Source organism: Mustela lutreola, chromosome X (assembly GCF_030435805.1).
Source record: "Mustela lutreola isolate mMusLut2 chromosome X, mMusLut2.pri, whole genome shotgun sequence".
In the NCBI taxonomy this organism is placed as follows: Eukaryota; Metazoa; Chordata; class Mammalia; order Carnivora; family Mustelidae; genus Mustela; species Mustela lutreola.
The window spans coordinates 67,968,262-67,985,921 of record NC_081308.1 but is presented as its reverse complement, the minus strand read 5'-3'; the positions used below and the strand labels follow the sequence as shown (position 1 = coordinate 67,985,921).

The 17,660-nt window shown below is 36.5% G+C and overlaps 1 protein-coding gene across 1 annotated transcript in view; it reads left to right on the top strand.

Annotated features, from left to right (window-relative positions):
• Positions 1–17,660, top strand: part of MAGT1 (magnesium transporter 1) — a 79,867-nt gene that overhangs the window by 48,598 nt on the left and 13,609 nt on the right. Inside the window, exons 4-7 of the mRNA XM_059157480.1 lie at positions 12,318–12,458; positions 13,069–13,209; positions 14,050–14,139; positions 14,825–14,888. Of these exons, the coding sequence (XP_059013463.1) occupies positions 12,318–12,458; positions 13,069–13,209; positions 14,050–14,139; positions 14,825–14,888 (436 nt within the window). The remainder of the gene's footprint in view (positions 1–12,317; positions 12,459–13,068; positions 13,210–14,049; positions 14,140–14,824; positions 14,889–17,660) is intronic.

Below are 17,660 nucleotides of genomic sequence, written 5' to 3'. Positions count from 1 at the left end.
TAGAGCCCGAGACAGGGCTTGATCTCACTTCCCTGAGATCATGACCTGAGCTGAAACCAGGAGTCGGCTGCTCAACTAACTGAGCCACTCAGTTGCCCCTTTTTCCAAGTTTTATTTATTTATTTTTGCATAGAGACAGAGACAGAGATTCCTTCTGCTCTATCTTCTGAAAGAGATTGTAGAAATTGGTATAATTTCTTCTTTATATGTTCATAGACTTTACCATTGAACTCATCTGAGTCTGGTGCTTTCTATTTTGGAGGGTTATTATTTTTGGTTCAGCTTTTTTAATAGATATAGGCCTATTCAGATTTTTTAATTTCTTTTTGTATGAGTTTTGGCAAATTGTGTCTTTCAAAGAACTGGTCCATTACATGTAGGTTATAAAATTTGTAAGCATAGCATTGCTTGTATGCTATCCCTTTAATGTCCATATAGGATCTATAGTGGTATCCTCTTTTTTTTATACTATCCCTTTAATGCCCATATAGGATCTATAGTGGTATCCTCTTTTTCATGTCTGATACTAGTATTTGTTGTCTTCTCTTCTTCTTAGTTTGGCCATACACTTACATATTTCTTTGACCTTTTCAAAGAACAAGCTTTTGGTTTCATTGATTTTTCCATTGACTATTTTCAATTTTGTTTATTTCTGCTCTAATTCTTATTATTGTCTGCTAAGTTTGGATTTAATTTGTACTTTTCTTTGGTTTCCCAAGGGGGAAACTTAAATTATTGATATAGATATTTTTCCTCATATATGCATTCAGTGTTATAAATTTCCCTCTAGCCCTTTTTTGCTCTACCCCACAGATTTTGATATGTTGTGTTTCCCTTTTCATTTAGTTCCAAATCTTTCTGAAGTTTTCTTGAGATTTTGTCCTTGACCATGTGTTAATTAGAAATGTATCATTTAATTTTCATGTATTTGGGGATTTTCTAATTCTTTTTCTGTTATGGTTTCTAGTTCAATTCCATTATTGTCTAAGGGTCCAACATTGTATGATCTCTATACTTTAAATTTGTTAGGGTGTGTTTTATAGCCCATAATGTGGTTTGTCTTGGTGACTGTTTCGTGTGATTTTGAGAAGAATGTGAATTGTGCTTTTTTGGGTGAAGTTAGTCTGTAGATATCAATTATATCTAGTTAATTGAAGGTGGTATTGAGTTCAGCCATATCCTTACTGATTTTTTGCCTGCTGATCTCTCCTTTGGGTGTTGAAGAGGGCTATTGAAGTCTCCAACTATGATAGTTGATTCATCTATTTCTCCTTTCAGGTCTGTTAGATTTTGTCTCACATAGTTTGACACTGTTGTTAGGCACATACATATTAAAGATTGTTATGTCTTTTTGGAGAATTGACCCCTTGATCATCATGTAATGCCCTTTTTAATCTCTAATAACTCCATATTTTGAAATCTGCTCCATCTAAAGTTAATACAGCTATTCCTGTTTTCTTCTGATTAGTGTTAGCAGGGTATATTTTCCTCCATCCTTTTAATCTATGTATTATCCATATATTTCATCTGTATATGTCTCTATTTAAAGTTGGTTTCTTAAAAAAAATTAAAATAAAGTGGGTTTCTTGTAGTTAACATACACTTGGATCTTGTTTTGTTGTTGTTGTTGTTGTTTTAAGATTTATTTATTTATTTATTTGACAGAGAGAGATCACAAGTAGGCAGAGAGGCAGGCAGAGGGAGGGGGAAGCAGACTCCCTGCCAAGCAGAGAGCCCGATGCAGGATTTGATCCCATGACCCTGAGATCATGACCTGAGCCAAAGGCAGAGGCTTAACCCACTGAGCCACGCAGGCGCCCCTTGGGTCTTGTTTTTTGAACCTATGTTTAGACTATTGATACTCATATTATTTATGTATTTGGATTATTTATGCAGTTGGACTAATATGCACTCTATTCATTACTGTTTTCTATTTGTTGCCCTTAGTCATTGTTTCTATTTTTATTTTCCATTCCTTTTCTGCCTTTTGTGTAGCTAAACATTTTATGTGATTTCATTTTCTTACCTTTCTTAGCATATTGGCTATACTATTTTTTCCCCTTTTTTAGTGGTTGCCCTAGAATTTGCAATATACCTTTATAGCTAATGCAAGTCCACTTTTTTTTTTTTTAAGAGAAAGAGCATGCACACAAGTGCTGGCAGTGGGGCAGAAGAGAGGGAGGGAGAGAATCTTAAGCAGGCTCCACACCAAGTGCAGAGTCCAGCGCAGGTTTCAGTCTCACAATCCTGAGATCATGACCTGAGCTGAAATCAAGAGTTGGACACTTAACCAACTGAGCCACCCAGGCACCATCCCCCATCCACTTTCACATAACATTATACCTCTTCATGGGATGTGTGAGTAACTTAAAATAAAAAATATATATTCCTAACTTCTGTCTCCCATCCCTTGTATCATTTCTGTCACTTATTTCAGTTATATTTAAACATACATAAATGCATACACAATTGAATACATTGTTGGTATTACTTTGAATAAACTGTTATCATCTCTTAGGTAAATTTAGAATAAGAAAAATAGGGACACCTGGCTGACGATGTCAGTGGACCGTGCAGCTCTTGGTCTCGGGGTTATGAGTTCAGCTCCATGTTGGGTATTAAGATTACTTAAAATCTTAAACAGAGGGCGCCTGGGTGGCTCAGTGGTTAAGCCGCTGCCTTCGGCTCAGGTCATGATCTCAGGGTCCTGGGATCGAGTCCCGCATCGGGCTCTCTGCTCAGCAGGGAGCCTGCTTCCTCCTCTCTCTCTCTCTCTGCCTGCCTCTCTGCCTACTTGTGATTTCTCTCTGTCAAATAAATAAATAAAATCTTTAAAAAAAAAATCTTAAACAGAAAAAGAAAAGTATTTTATTCTCATTTTTTTCTTCTTCAGTGTTCTCCCTTCCTTTATGTGGATCCAAGTTTCTAACCTTTCTTATTTTCCTTGTCTCTATGAACTTCTTTTAACATTTCTTGCATGAAATTCCTTTAGATTTTGTTTGTCTAAGAATAATTTCTTAGGGTGCAGAATTCTAAGTTGGTGGTTTTTTTTTCTCGTCACGCTTTAAATATTTCACTCTCTTCTTCCTTGGATGGTTTCTTTTTTTTTTTCCCTTGGATGGTTTCTAAAGAGAAGTTGGTAGTAATTTTTATCTCTCTTCTATGAGTAAGCTGTTGTATTTCTCTGGCTTCTTTCAGGTTGTTGTTGTTTTGTTTTGTTTTGTTTTTCTTGGACTATCTATAGTTCAAAAATGATATGCCTGGGTATATTTTTTTGGCATTTACTCTGCTTGATGTTCTTGGAACTTCCTGAATCTATGGTGTGGAGTCAGATGTTAGTTTGAGGAATTCTCAGTCATTACTGTTTTAAGTATTTCTTCTGTTCCTTTCTCTGTTCTTCTGGTATTCCCATTATGTGTATGTTACATCTTTTGTAGTAGTTGATCCATGGTCGTTGAATATTCTGTTCTGTTCTTTCTAGTCTTTATTCTCTGCCTTTCAGTTTTTGAGGATTCTGTTAATAGATCCTCTAGCTCAGAGATATTTCTTCCTCAGCCATGTCTAGTGTACTGGTAAGCCCATCAAAAGCATTTTTCTTTCTGTTATAGTGTTTTTCATCTCCAGCATTTCTTTTTCATTCTTTTTTAGGATTTCTACTTCTCTTTTTACAGTACCCATTTGTTTTTGCATGCTGTATTATCCATTAGTTCCATTAGCATATTAACCATAGATTTAAAAAATTCCCAATCTGATAATTCCAACATCCTTGTCATGTCTAGTTATGATACTTGCTCTGTGTCTTCAAATCATGTTTTTTTTTTTAATTTTGGTTTTGTAGCCAGACATGATGTACTGATTAAAATGAACTGCTGTATTGGCCTTTAGTAAGGTGGGATGGGTATGTTCTATGGTCCTATGATTAGGTCTCCGTTTTTTAGTGAGACTATGCCCCTGGACTATGAACTTCACAAGGATTTCTCAGCCTTCCCACTCCTCTTAGGGGACAGGGTAACCTCTTTCATTTGAATTAGTACTTTCAACTGGTTCACTTGCCACCATCCATATAATACACTCTCCCTGTTACCTCTGAAACAGTTTCTAGAGTTTTTTCTGGAGAGGTTTTTTTTTTTAAAGATTTTATTTATTTATTTACAGACAGAGATCACAAGTAGGCAGAGAGGCAGGCAGAGAGAGAGGAAGGGAAGCAGGCTCCCCACTGAGCAGAGAGCCCGATATGGGGCTCGATCCCAGGACCCTGGGATCATGACCCGAGCTGAAGGCAGAGGCTTTAACCCACTGAGCCACCCAGGCGCCCCGGGAGAGTTTTTTTTTTTTTTTTTTTTTGAAGATTTATTCAATTAAGAGAGAGAGTACATGTATATATGAATTGAGGGGAGGAGCAGAGGGAGAGAATATCCAGCAGACTCCCCACTGAGTCCAGAGGCTGGCACAGGGTTCAATCCCAGGACCGTGAGATTATGACCTGAGTTGAAATCATGAGTCGGACGCTTAACCAGCTGAGCCACCCAGGCACCTCTCTGGAGAGTATTAATAAGAATAGTTGGGAAAAATTAAATTTGGGAACCTTGAGGATAAACAAAATTTAATGTTATTTTTTACTTTAGGGTATCATGACCTATGAAGGATCTGAGGGTTTAATTACTTGCAAGATAATGAGTTAGACTACCATGGTTTCATAGATCCTAGCAGAAGAGATGATACTCCTGAGTCAGAGTTAAAGGACTTTATATTATTCACAGTAATGATGGTATCCAAAGTATCAGCACTTTCTTGCACCATTTCCCCAAGCCGCACTTTCCATAGGATGATGCAATGAAGGACAATGGTTTGCATTATAGGAGAGTATCTCTAAGCTTTGGGAAATCCTAGAAAAGGTAGTAAGCATGCATGCCCTTTGCTTTGGAGGGGCTCTATTTCTGTCTTCTAAGGCTATACAAACACCCTTGAAAAAATCATCCAGAACAGAGTTAGTCCATTCCTCTTGTTTATTTATTTTATTTTTTTTTAAAGATTTTATTTATTTGACAGAGAGAGATCACAAGTAGGCAGAGAGGCAGGCAGAGAGAGAGAGTAAGGGAAGCAGGCTCCCTGCTGAGCAGAGAGCCCGATGCGGGACTCGATCCCAAGACCCTGAGATCATGACCTGAGCCGATGGCAGTGGCTTAACCCACTGAGCCATCCAGGCGCCCCCTCTTGTTTATTTATTTATTTTTATTAATTTATTTTTTTCAGCGTCACAGTATTCATTGTTTTTGTACCACACCCAGTGTCCATGCAATCCGTGCCCTCTCTAATACCCACCACCTGGTTCCCCCAACCTCCCACCCCCTGCCCCTTCAAAACCCTCAGATTGTTTTTCAGAGTCCATAGTCTCTCATGGTTCACCCCCCTTCCAATTTCCCTCAACTCCCTTCTCCTCTCCATCTCCCCTTGTCCTCCATGCTATTTGTTATGCTCCACAAATAAGTGAAACCATATGATAATTGACTCTCTCTGCTTGACTTATTTCACTCAGCATAATCTCTTCCAGTCCCATCCATGTTGCTACAAAAGTTGGATATTCATCCTTTCTGATGAAGGCATAATATTCCATAGTGTATATGGACCACATCTTCCTTATCCATTCGTCCGTTGAAGGGCATCTTGGTTCTTTCCCCAGTTTGGCGACCGTGGCCATTGCTGCTATAAACATTGGGGTACAGATGGCTCTTCAATTCACGACATCTGTATCTTTGGGGTAAATACCCAGTAGTGCAATTGCAGGGTCATAGGGAAGCTCTATTTTTAATTTCTTGAGGAATCTCTACACTGTTCTCCAAAGAGGCTGCACCAACTTGCATTCCCACCAACAGTGTAAGAGGGTTCCCCTTTCTCTACATCCCCTCCAACACATGTTGTTTCCTGTTTTGCTAATTTTGGCCATTCTAACTGGTGTAAGGTGATATCTCAATGTGGTTTTCATTTGAATCTCCCTGATGGCTGGTGATGATGAACATTTTTTTCATGTGTCTGATAGCCATTTGTATGTCTTCACTGGAGAAGTGTCTGTTCATATCTTCTGCCCATTTTTGGATAGGATTGTCTGTTTTGTGTGTGTTGAGTTTGAGGAGTTCTTTATAGATCCTGGATATCAACCTTTTGTATGTACTGTCATTTGCAAATAACTTCTCCCATTCCGTGGGTTGCCTCTTTGTTTTGTTGACTGTTTCCTTTGCTGTGCAGAAGCTTTTGATTTTGATGAGGTCCCAGAAGTTTATTTTCACTTTTGTTTCCTTTCCCTTTGGAGACATATCCTGAAAGAAGTTGCTGTGGCTGATATCAAAGAGATTACTGCCTATGTTCTCCTCTAGGATTCTGATAGAGTTCTGTCTCACATTGAGGTCTTTTATCCATTTTGAGTTTATCTTTGTGTATGGTGTAAGAGAATGGTCAAGTTTCATTCTTCTACATATAGCTGTCCAGTTTTCCCAGCACCATTTATTGAAGAGACTGTTTTTTTCCACTGTATATTTTTTCCTGTTTTGTTGAAGATTAATTGACCATAGAGTTGAGGTTCCATATCTGGGCTCTCTACTCTGTTCCACTGGTCTATGTGTCTGTTTTTATGCCAGTACCATGCTGTCTTGGTGATCACGGTTTTGTAGTAAAGCTTGAAATCCGGTAACATGATGCCCCCAGTTTTATTTTTGTTTTTCAACATTTCCTTAGCGATTCGGGGTCTCTTCTGATTCCATGCAAATTTTAGGATTATTTGCTCCAGCTCTTTGAAGAATACCGGTGGAATTTTGATCGGAATGGCATTAAAAGTATAGATTGCTCTAGGCAGTATAGACATTTTAACAATGTTTATTCTTCCGATCCAAGAGCGTGGAATGATCTTCCATCTTTTTGTGTCTTCTTCAGTTTCTTTCATGAGTGTTCTGTAGTTCCTCGAGTACAGATCCTTTACCTCTTTGGTTAGGTTTATTCCCAGGTATCTTATGGTTCTTGGTGCTATAGTAAATGGAATCGATTCTCTAATTTCCCTTTCTGTATTTTCATTGTTAGTGTATAAGAAAGCCACTGATTTCTGTACATTGACTTTGTATCCTGCCACATTGCTGAATTGCTGTATGAGTTCTAGTCGATTCCTCTTAATGAAGCATATGCAGAAACACAAGAAACCTATGGAGAATTGTCTCCCAACACAGGACTTTTCATAGACTTTAACATTCTGGTGTGTGTTATTTTTCAAATCCAGTATTGGGCTGTGATATGCAGAACTTCCCAAATTATTGGACTAGTTAATGAAGGATTTTGCTTAGATTCTGTGGAACATACTTTTGAAAATAGTGACATTACACTAAAGCCAAAATTCCTTAGTTTTCCATTCATGCACTCTTTACTGCAGATGCATAAGCACCGTTCTCATATTTATATTATGTCATACACTGTCTTATTTTAGTATCATTGATTGTTTCTCTCCCCTCAAAATTCCACTTACCTTTAAGCCTCATTTCAGATACTCCCTTGCAGCCTTTTCAGATCTTCCAAATGAAATGTGAGTCATCCCTTTTCTTGTGTTGTCATACTATTTTCCTTATATTTCTATTATACATGTATCCACATTCTACCTCATAGTAAAATTAGCCCTATAGTTGTTTGACAGTTCATCTTAGAATATAATCACTTACTTCAGAGTAGAGCCAACATCCTATAGCTATCAGTGTTAAGTACATAATGGATATTCAATAAATACCAAACAGCTTAATATTCCCATTTTACAGTATGTCATTGTGCCAGTCATATTCCAGTCACAGCCCCTTAAATCAAAACGAGTACATTTATAAAACATGCTACAGGGGCTCCTGGGTAGCTCAGTGGGTTGGGGCCTCTGCCTTCAGCTCAGGTCATGATCTCAGGGTCCTGGGATCGAGCCCCGCATCAGGCTCTCTAATCAGCAGGGAGCCTGCTTCCTCCTCTCTCTCTCTCTCTCTCTCTCTCTGCCTGCCTCTCTGTCTACTTGTGTCAAATAAATAAATAAAATCTTTAAAAAAAACATGCTACAGGGCGCCTGGGTGGCTCAGTTGGTTGGACGACTGCCTTCAGCCCAGGTCATGATCCCGGAGTCCCAGGATTGAGTCCCGCATCGGGCTCCCAGCTCCACGGGGAGTCTGCTTCTCTCTCTGACCTTCTCCTTGCTCATGTGCTCTCTCTCACGGTCTCTCTCTCAAATAAATAAATAAAATCTTTAAAAAAAAAAAAAACATGCTACAACCTAAAAGATGAGTGCATTTTGCCTTTATTAGACCAATGGAAATAATTTCTGAGTTTAATAAATTGCTTTCTCATTGTCTGTTATTCAAGCTGTGGTATTATTTTAGAAATTAAAAATTGTAATTCCACTTATTTTAACAATATACGCAAGGAATTTCTGTTAGTGATTTATAAAAATACAAAACTAATTTTCTTTTACATCAAATAGCTTTTCATAATTGATGCCTATTTTAGAACTCTATTTAGAGTTAGTGGTATAAGGATGGTAGTATATCCATTTGTGAAAGAAATTCAAATCTTTCTCCAAATAGTAGTATCATATGCCACAGTATATGTGGGAAAATATATATAACATATAATGTGTTGTCTCTATCAATCTTAAATATAAAATTCACTAGCGCTAAGTTAACTCATATTGTTGTGCAGCCAATCTCCAGCACTCTTTGTATTTTATAAAACTGAAATTCAATACCCATTAAATAATTCCCCATTCCCTCTTCTCATAGCCCCTGGTGACTACTATTCTACTTTCAGTCTCTATGACTTTGACTACTGTAGGTACCTCATATAAATGTAATTATACCGGGTACCTGGGTGGCTAGGTCCATTAAGCATCTGCCTTTGGCTCAGGTCATGATCCTGGGATCCTGAGATTGAGCTGGCATCTGGCTCCTTGCTCAGTGTGGAGCCTACCTCTTCCTCTCCTTCCATCTGCCACTCTCCCTACTTGTGCTCTCACTCTCTGTCAAATAAATAATAAAATCTTTAAAAAAAATAAATGTACAATATTGGTCATTTTGTGACATTTCATTTAGCATTATGTCCTCAAAGTTTATCCATGTTGTAGCATGTGTCAAATTTTTTTTTCTTTTTTGAGGCTGAAAATGTATGTATATAGCACCTTTTATTTAACCATTAATCTATTGATGGACACTTGAGTTGCTTCCATCTTTTGGCTATTGTGAATAATGCTGCTGTGAAAATAAGTGTACAAATATCTCTTGGAGACCCTGCATTCAATCCTTTCAGGTATATACACCTAGAATTGAAATTCCTGGATCATGTTCCATTTTTAGTTTTTTAAGGAACCTCCATCCCGTTTTCCGTAGTGGCTGCACCATTTCATATTCCCACTGGCAGTACACCACAGGGGTTCCAGTTTCTTTACTACCTCAGCAACATTTATTTTTTAGTTGTTTTGTTTGATGGTAGCCATTCTAATGGGTATAAAGAGGTATTTCATTATAGTTTTGATTTGTATTTCCCTAATGATTAAGTGATGTAGAGCATCTTTTCATGTGCTTGTTGCCCACTTCTTTATCTTTTTTTGAGAAACATCTATTCACGTCCTCTTCCTAGTTTTTAATCTGTTTGGGTTTGTTTTTTGTTTGTTTGTTTTTTTGGTTGAATTGTAGTTCTTCATATATTGTGGATATTAACCCTTTATCAGATATATGATTTGGAGATAGTGCCTTTTCACTCTTTTTTTTTTTTTTTAAGATTTTATTTATTTATTTGACAGAGAGAAAGATCACAGGTAGGCAGAGAGGCAGACAGAGAGAGAGAGGGGGAAGCAGGCTCCCTGCTGAGCAGAGAGCCCGATGCAGGGCTCGATCCCAGGACCCTGAGATCATGACCTGAGCCGAAAGCAGAGGCTTAACCTACTGAGCCACCCAGGCGCCCCGCCTTTTCACTCTCTTGATTGTGTCTTTAGTCTACAAAATATTTTTAAAGGGCTGATTTGGTATAAAGTTCTTTTTTTAAAAGATTTTATTTATTTATTTGACAGACAGAGATCACAAGTAGGCAGAGAGGCAGGCAGAGAGAGAGGAAGAGAAGCAGGCTCCCTGCCGAGCAGAGAGCCTGATGTGGGGCTCGATCCCAGGACCCTGGGATCATGACCTGAGCCGAAGGCAGAGGCTTTAACCCACTGAGCCACCCAGATGCCCCTGGTATAAAGTTCTTATACTAGTAATTATGAAAATACAAGTTACAAGAATTGTGATGCACAATATTTACCCATTATACAAACTTATGGTAAAAATACAGAGAAATAGATACCTTCCTTTATTGACGGATAGAAGTATAAATTGGTACAGTCACTTTGGGAAGAAAGTTGACTCTATCCATTTTAATTTCAAATGTTTCTACCCTGTGACCTAACAAGTCGATCTTTGGAGAAAAACTCTTAGCGGGTATACAGGAAGATAAGTATGTGGCTCTTCATTGCAACATTATGTTTAACTGGAAAAAAAAAAGACTAAAGTCCAACAATAGCATAGTTTCTTAGTAATCTGAAAGAGTGAGGAATGTGTACACACACACACACACACACACACACACAATCATGGATAGATCCTTCAAACATGGCTGCATATAAAAAGAAGATTGTAGAATATTATAGTTAATATGATACCATTTGTGTTCAAGCAAACAGAAAGCAATATTGTGTTTTCTGTTGGTATATACACATGTATATGAATAAATTCAGAAAAGTCTAGAAATAATAATAGTGGTTGCTAGGGGTGCCTGGGTGGCTCAGGCATTAAGCATCTATTTTTGGCTCAGGTCATGATCCCAGGGTCCTGGACTGGAGCTTCACATTGGGCTCCCTTCTCGGCGGAGAGCCTGCTACTCCTTCTTCCACTCCCTGCTTGTGTTTGTTTCCTCTCTCACTCTCTCTCTCTCTCTCTTTCTCTCTGTGTCAAATAAATAAATAAAATCTTGAAAAAAAACAATAGTGGCTGCTAGAATTGATTGCAGTTGGAACTTTTTATTTCCTAAGGGAAATAGATTCATATATTACCTAGATTTTTATACATTTTTTTTAAAAAATCAAAAGTGATATAGTTAAATATTGATGATTTTGTCTTAAGGGCACCTCCCTGGTTCAGTTGGAAGAAATGTGACTTTTGATCTCAAGATAGTGCATTCCAGCAACCCCGTATTGGGTGTAGAGATTACATACATACAAATTTTTAAAAAGATTTCAGCCTGAAGTTTGGGTAGTAGTTTGTGGAGTGAACACTGTCCAGGGTCTGGTTCTTAGCTTTTTAGACTGAAATTGAATTTTTAACAGTGTAGCCAGAATTTATTTAGTTCTGGAGACCTTGTACGCACTTACCAAACTAAAAATCTGTGGACATTGGTAACTAAAGGACTCATCTATTCATTAATTTGCCAAGGAGACCAAAATAATCATATCCATTAATCACTATGCTCTCCTTCCTTATGGGAAAGTCTAAAAAATTACTGTTAGAGGGTTCTGTTGTGAGTATAGGATCAAAGCAAGAGCGTTAGATTGTTTTATTGTCTGATGTCTTTAAATTATAAATGTCTCACATAACCTAATCTCCCTTATAGGGTTACCTGTTGAGGGGACCTGAATATTTGCATCTGTTGGTCAGCATCTTTTCCCTGTACTTAGACTTTTTCTTTTCTATAAATACAGTTATATCAGGAAAGATATAAGGCAGATGAGTCAGTTATGGTTTTTTTACCTAAATAATTCCAATGTTGTCTTCTTTAAGCATACCTTGGTCACATTATTGAGAATGTGATGCTTATCAGTAAACACTTAAGAAACTTTTAGAATTAACTATTTCTGCACATGACTACCATTTTGTATTGATTTTCACTTTAGTTTTAGAGCACTATCTTGTTTACTCAGACTGAAAATGTACTCAATTTGGAGTTTATTTCAGCTACAAAAGGCAATTTTAGTTCTTGCAAATGTGTTCTTTTTGTGTTATTTCTGAACAAATTAAAATGTTTGTGATATGGGAGATTTTCCATTCTAAAGGAGTAGAATATAGGTTTCCTAGCTCAGAGTTAATATTTGGTCAGTGAAGTGTACTAATTAAGGTCACAGACAGTCTTGGGTTTGAATCCTGATTCCACCACTTTCCTTAGGCAAATCGCTTAATTTCCCTAAACCTAGGCTTCCTCATCTTTGTAAAATGCCTAAATTTCAAGGTAATATTTGCTATTAAGATTATTTTCTTGATAACTTATATTTTCATGGACTTCTTTTTATTCAGCTCAACATGAATTCAGCTCCAACTTTCATCAACTTTCCTGCAAAAGGGAAACCGAAGCGAGGTGATACATATGAGTTGCAGGTGCGTGGTTTTTCAGCTGAACAGATTGCCCGGTGGATTGCTGACAGAACTGATGTCAATGTAAGTTTCCCTACTTTGTAGAAAGTTACTCCTTCCATTGTCTTCTTCCAGTCTTACAGGGAGGTCTGAATTGGTCTCGTTACCATATCACTGAAGTGGAATAGTCTGGCAGCTGCTTCATAAGTAGCATTTAACAGAAACATCCTGATGAAAGAATGAAATTATAAAACATTTTCTATTACCTTATTGATTCAGCATGGAAACCACTCTTTTGAGTGGTTTTTGATGGACTATATAGTGGTATTCTTCTTAATCTAAAAGATGTTGTGTTGTAGTTAAACAGAATACTGTACCTATCTATCCCATTTGGGGATACACTGTAGACTTTTTTGATTAGGATGAAAAGAAAAAAGTATGATTTTCCTTTTAAAGTTTTTATTTAAATAATTTTTAATTTTATTTAATAATTTTAATTAATTAATTAATTAAATATAGTGAACTGTTAGTTTCGGGTGTAAAATACAAAGATTTAACACTTCCATACAACACCTGGTGCTCATCACAACAATAACCACACTAGTTTTGATTGCTTTCATTTTGAATTAGTTTGACCTATATAATTAACAAGTAAATTCCATACTTAAAACATTTTTTCTTTCCTTTCCATTAGATTAGAGTAATTAGACCCCCAAATTATGCTGGTCCTCTTATGTTGGGATTGCTTTTGGCTGTTATTGGTGGACTTGTGTATCTTCGAAGAAGCAATATGGAATTTCTTTTTAATAAAACTGGTTGGGCTTTTGCAGCTTTGGTGAGTGAATTTTAGAACAAAACTTGTTTGCATATATAAATGTATGTCAAATATATATAAATTAAAATTTTTATAAGCTTAAAATAAAAAACTATTAAGATGTATTTTAAATAACAGCACCTCTATAATATATTTGATTTTTTTCTCAATAAAATGTATACATTTCTCAGGAGAACTGTCATGTGTAAATGAAGACAAAAGTGTTTCAAATACTTATACAGTAAATTATTTAGGGGATAATGAATTATTTAAAGAACTATGATAATTCTGTACTTAGATAAGTAGAAAAAATGATTTTTAAAAACTTTGAATGTAGTAAACCTAGAAGGGTAACAACCTCAGAAAATAAACCATCTCAAAACTTTTAAAAAATTGTTTGCATACAATATTGTATTGTTAGGTAGAATTTTGTTTTATTTCTTACCTGTGAGGGGGATTTTATTTATTCATGCCTTAAAATCATTTTGTTTCCTTCATTATCTTATTAGCATGGCCAGAGTTTGTGGGAACTTGTGCTCCTTTTTTATCCAATTTCAATGATAGGATGTCACCCCTAAGAACATATGCAGTTCTTTTGAAAATATTCTTCTAAAAGGCTCTTCAGTTTTAAATTTTTAAACATCTGTCAGGTTATATATAATTTTAAAATAGGATTTTCCTTTCAGTGTAAGTATTAGTGATTCTTGTGAAATACAAGCCTTATTCAAAAATTACTCATCTGAAAAAATTTGGTTCCTGTATTACTTGAGCAGACATGCTTTTCATCAACCTGTTAGTCTGATCAGTATAGGAGCAGCTGTACCATGTTATATAAGTATTTCCTTATTTTTTGTTTCCTAGTGTTTTGTGCTTGCTATGACATCTGGTCAAATGTGGAACCATATAAGAGGACCACCATATGCTCATAAGAATCCGCACACAGGACATGTGGTAAGGGAAGTTCAGAATTTCTTTCCATTATACACCAAAGTTAACCTTAATAATTATTTATTATTATTAATTATTGATTATCTATATACATATAGATAGATAGATAGGTAATAATTATTATTTGGTGACACCATTGCCAAGGTGTGAAGGAATTGGGTTTTCAATCTCTCTTGGATGATGAGCTTCAGTTAATGAAATGTGCTTTTAAAAGTGGAAAATTCCTTATCCTTATCACACTTGATGAGTCCTTTTGACTCTAAGAGGCTAAGAATCAAAGTCAGCTTTCAACTAAACAGTTAGTTGAAATGCACAAGTACTTGAGCATCTACTGTTTCTAGGCACTGTGCTAAGTATTATTAGATACAGTGGTAAACAAGAGCAATCTTTGCCTTCATGGAGTTTACATTATTGTACCTCATGGTCTTGTACACTGAAGTACTATGTTTCTCATGTATTCTGTTGTTGAGAACATAGTACAATGAAAAGACAAATGAATAATAAATAACACAGAAATAGTGTTTATTTTTTTCCAGTTTCTTTACTGATGAATGCCACAGATTCAATGCTTATGTAAATCAGGTGCATTAATAATTTAATAGGGCTCAAGAATAGCCAATTTTAGGATTAGAATATCAAAAGTTAATGTATATTTAAATATTTAATTTTGTTTTTTTTCTCCCCCCAGAATTACATCCATGGAAGCAGCCAAGCCCAGTTTGTAGCTGAAACACACATTGTTCTTCTGTTTAGTATCCTCTTTTTATAATAAGTCCTTGGTGCTGCATTTTAGTTGATCTATTTTGTCACATTCTCATATTTTCTTTATAGTGTTTGCTTGAGGCTGCTCTCTTATTAATGCAAGTTTTAATATCTTTGGAATCCTATTGCTATGTTATTTATCTTAGCCCAATCAGCTAAACACCACCAGAGACAAACCTTCAGTCTAATAAAGACAGGTTTATTTTTTGTAAAGATTTTGTTTATTTATTTGACAGAGAGAGGTCACAAGTAGGCAGAGAGGCAGGCAGAGAGAGAGGGGGAAGCAGGCTCCCTGCTGAGCAGAGAGCCCCATGCGGGGCTTGATCCTAGGACCCTGAGATCATGACCTGAGCCAAAGGCAGAAGCTTTAACCGACTGAGCCACCTAGGCACCCTAAAGACAGGTTTATTGATCATTGCTACAAGGGAGACTGTACACTAGAAGAACTATGGGACATTTACCTAAGGAAAGATAGAGTTATTATAAATTTGGAGGAAGGGTGAAGCTTAGGTGAAATGTAAATGAAGCAATGTTTTGATAAACTTAAAGCAAAACCAGGCTAAGTGAAAAGGAATCAGCATCAGGTTTGGACTGTGAAGTGGACACAGGGTTCTGTCTCCTGTAAACTCTACAGAATTCAGATAAATGTGGGATTTTGTCTTCGCAAACTCTTTATTTGAAGCTCTGTACTTTAGTTGTAAATCAAGGCTACTTAGAAATTGTACTTAATGTGTTGAATGACTTATACCTTCCAGGCATAATATGATATAATTTGAATCAGTCTACAATTTAAGACATCTTACTCTTCATTGAGTAAGAAAACAGTAGTTTCTCAAAGACAGGTTATTTTTGTTGTTGTTGTTGTTGTTCAAGATTTTATTTATTCATTTGAGAGAGAGCACAAGCATGGGGGCAGGGGGGAGTGGGATGGGATGGGGAGGTAGAGGGAGAAGCAGACTCCCTGCTGAACCAGAAGTCCGATGCGAAGCTCAATCCCAGGACCCAGAGATCACAACCCAAGTCAAAGGCATATTTTTTTTCCTGTGAACTCTGTGGCTGCTTTTTATGTGTTTTCCCATTCTCTTGAATGGCAGAGCAGGTTTTTATTTTCTCAAATCTGAAAATTGATGCCCCTGTAAGCTGCAAGGATAGTTAACAGTGACTCAGGTAAGAGTCTAAACTTCATAGTCTTACTCAACACAGTTTATCTCCCCACCCCAAATATATAAACAGTGATTCTGTAGAATAAGTCAATAAGGTAAACAAATGTAATGTTTCTGGAGTTGTGCTGCTCAGCCGAGGGGTCCTGACATTGACATATTGCAATCAGTTGTAGCCCAGGCTGTTAGAGAATCTCTGCAGTGGTTTGATGGTAAAGTCATTTGCCTTGCCTTCTCATCTCATCATCTAAATAACTTAGAGGTCAACTAGTTCAACACTTAACTCTATTAAAAATGGATTGTACTATCATATGATCTCCCTGATATGAGGAAGTGGAGTGCAACATGGCGGGTGAAGAGGGTAGGAGAAGAATAAATGAAACAAGATGGGATTGGGAGGGAGACAAACTATAAGTGACTCAATCTCACAAAACAAACTGAGGGTTGCTGGGGGGAGGGGGATTGGGCAAGGGGGTTATGGACATTGGGGAGGGTATGTGCTGTGGTGAGTGCTGTGAAGTGTGTAAACCTGATGATTCACAGACCTGTACCCCTGGGGATAAAAATATATGTGTATAAAAAAATAAAAAAAATTTTAAAAAAGAAAATGGATTGTACAATGTAAGAATTGGCTAAGAAATATGAAGATGATTACAATCAATTTAATCACTTTAATCCCTTAAAATGTTTTTTTCTGATGATAAAAGCTATACAAGCTAATTAAAGGAAATTTAGAAAATACAAGTACATATAAAGAAAAAAAATTAAAAAAAAACCCTGGAAATATCCTCCTTAGTAAGTCTTTGTGTGTGTGTTTCCCATTTTATTTTATTGGTGATTTAATAGAGATACTTGAAGGGAAACAATCTGAAAAAATTAAGCTTTGGTTTAATTGAAAGACATTTGAGAAAATGATACTTTCTCAAAACAGTGTTCATGTATAATATGGAAAACAGATTTACTGCTTAAAATCCAGCTCAGAGCCAGGAGAGTTCATCTATTCAGCTATGGAATGATGAGCTAAAAAATTAATCTAATAATAAATACCTATTCCCAGAGGTAAGAAAGAATACTGCAAGAAAAATATCCAACCATATGTTCTTTCAAATCCTAAAATTTATTTCGTATTCAATTTATTTAAATTTTACTTATTTTAGGGGTACCTGGGTGGCTCAGTGGGTTAAAACCTCTGCCTTTGGCTCAGGTCATGATCCCAGGGTCCTGGGATCGAGGCCCGTGTCGGGCTCTTTGCTCAGCAGGGAGCCTGCTTCCTCCCTTCTCTCTCTCTCTGCCTACTTGTGATCTATCAAATAAATAAATAAAATCTTTAATAAAAAAATAAATAAATTTTACTTATTTTATTTATTTGATAGAGAGAGATCACAAGTAGGCAGAGAGAGAGGAAGGGAAGCAGGCTCCCTGTAAGCAGAGCAGGCTTCTCTGTAAGTGTGTGTGTGTAAAATTTATTTTTAGATTCCACATATAAGAGAGATCATACAAATTTGCCTTTCTTCTGTTTCAAATTATTTAAAAATTTAGGTTGGAAATTCTCATTTATGGTTTGATCTATTAACAAATTTATTATACCTTGGAAACTTTCCA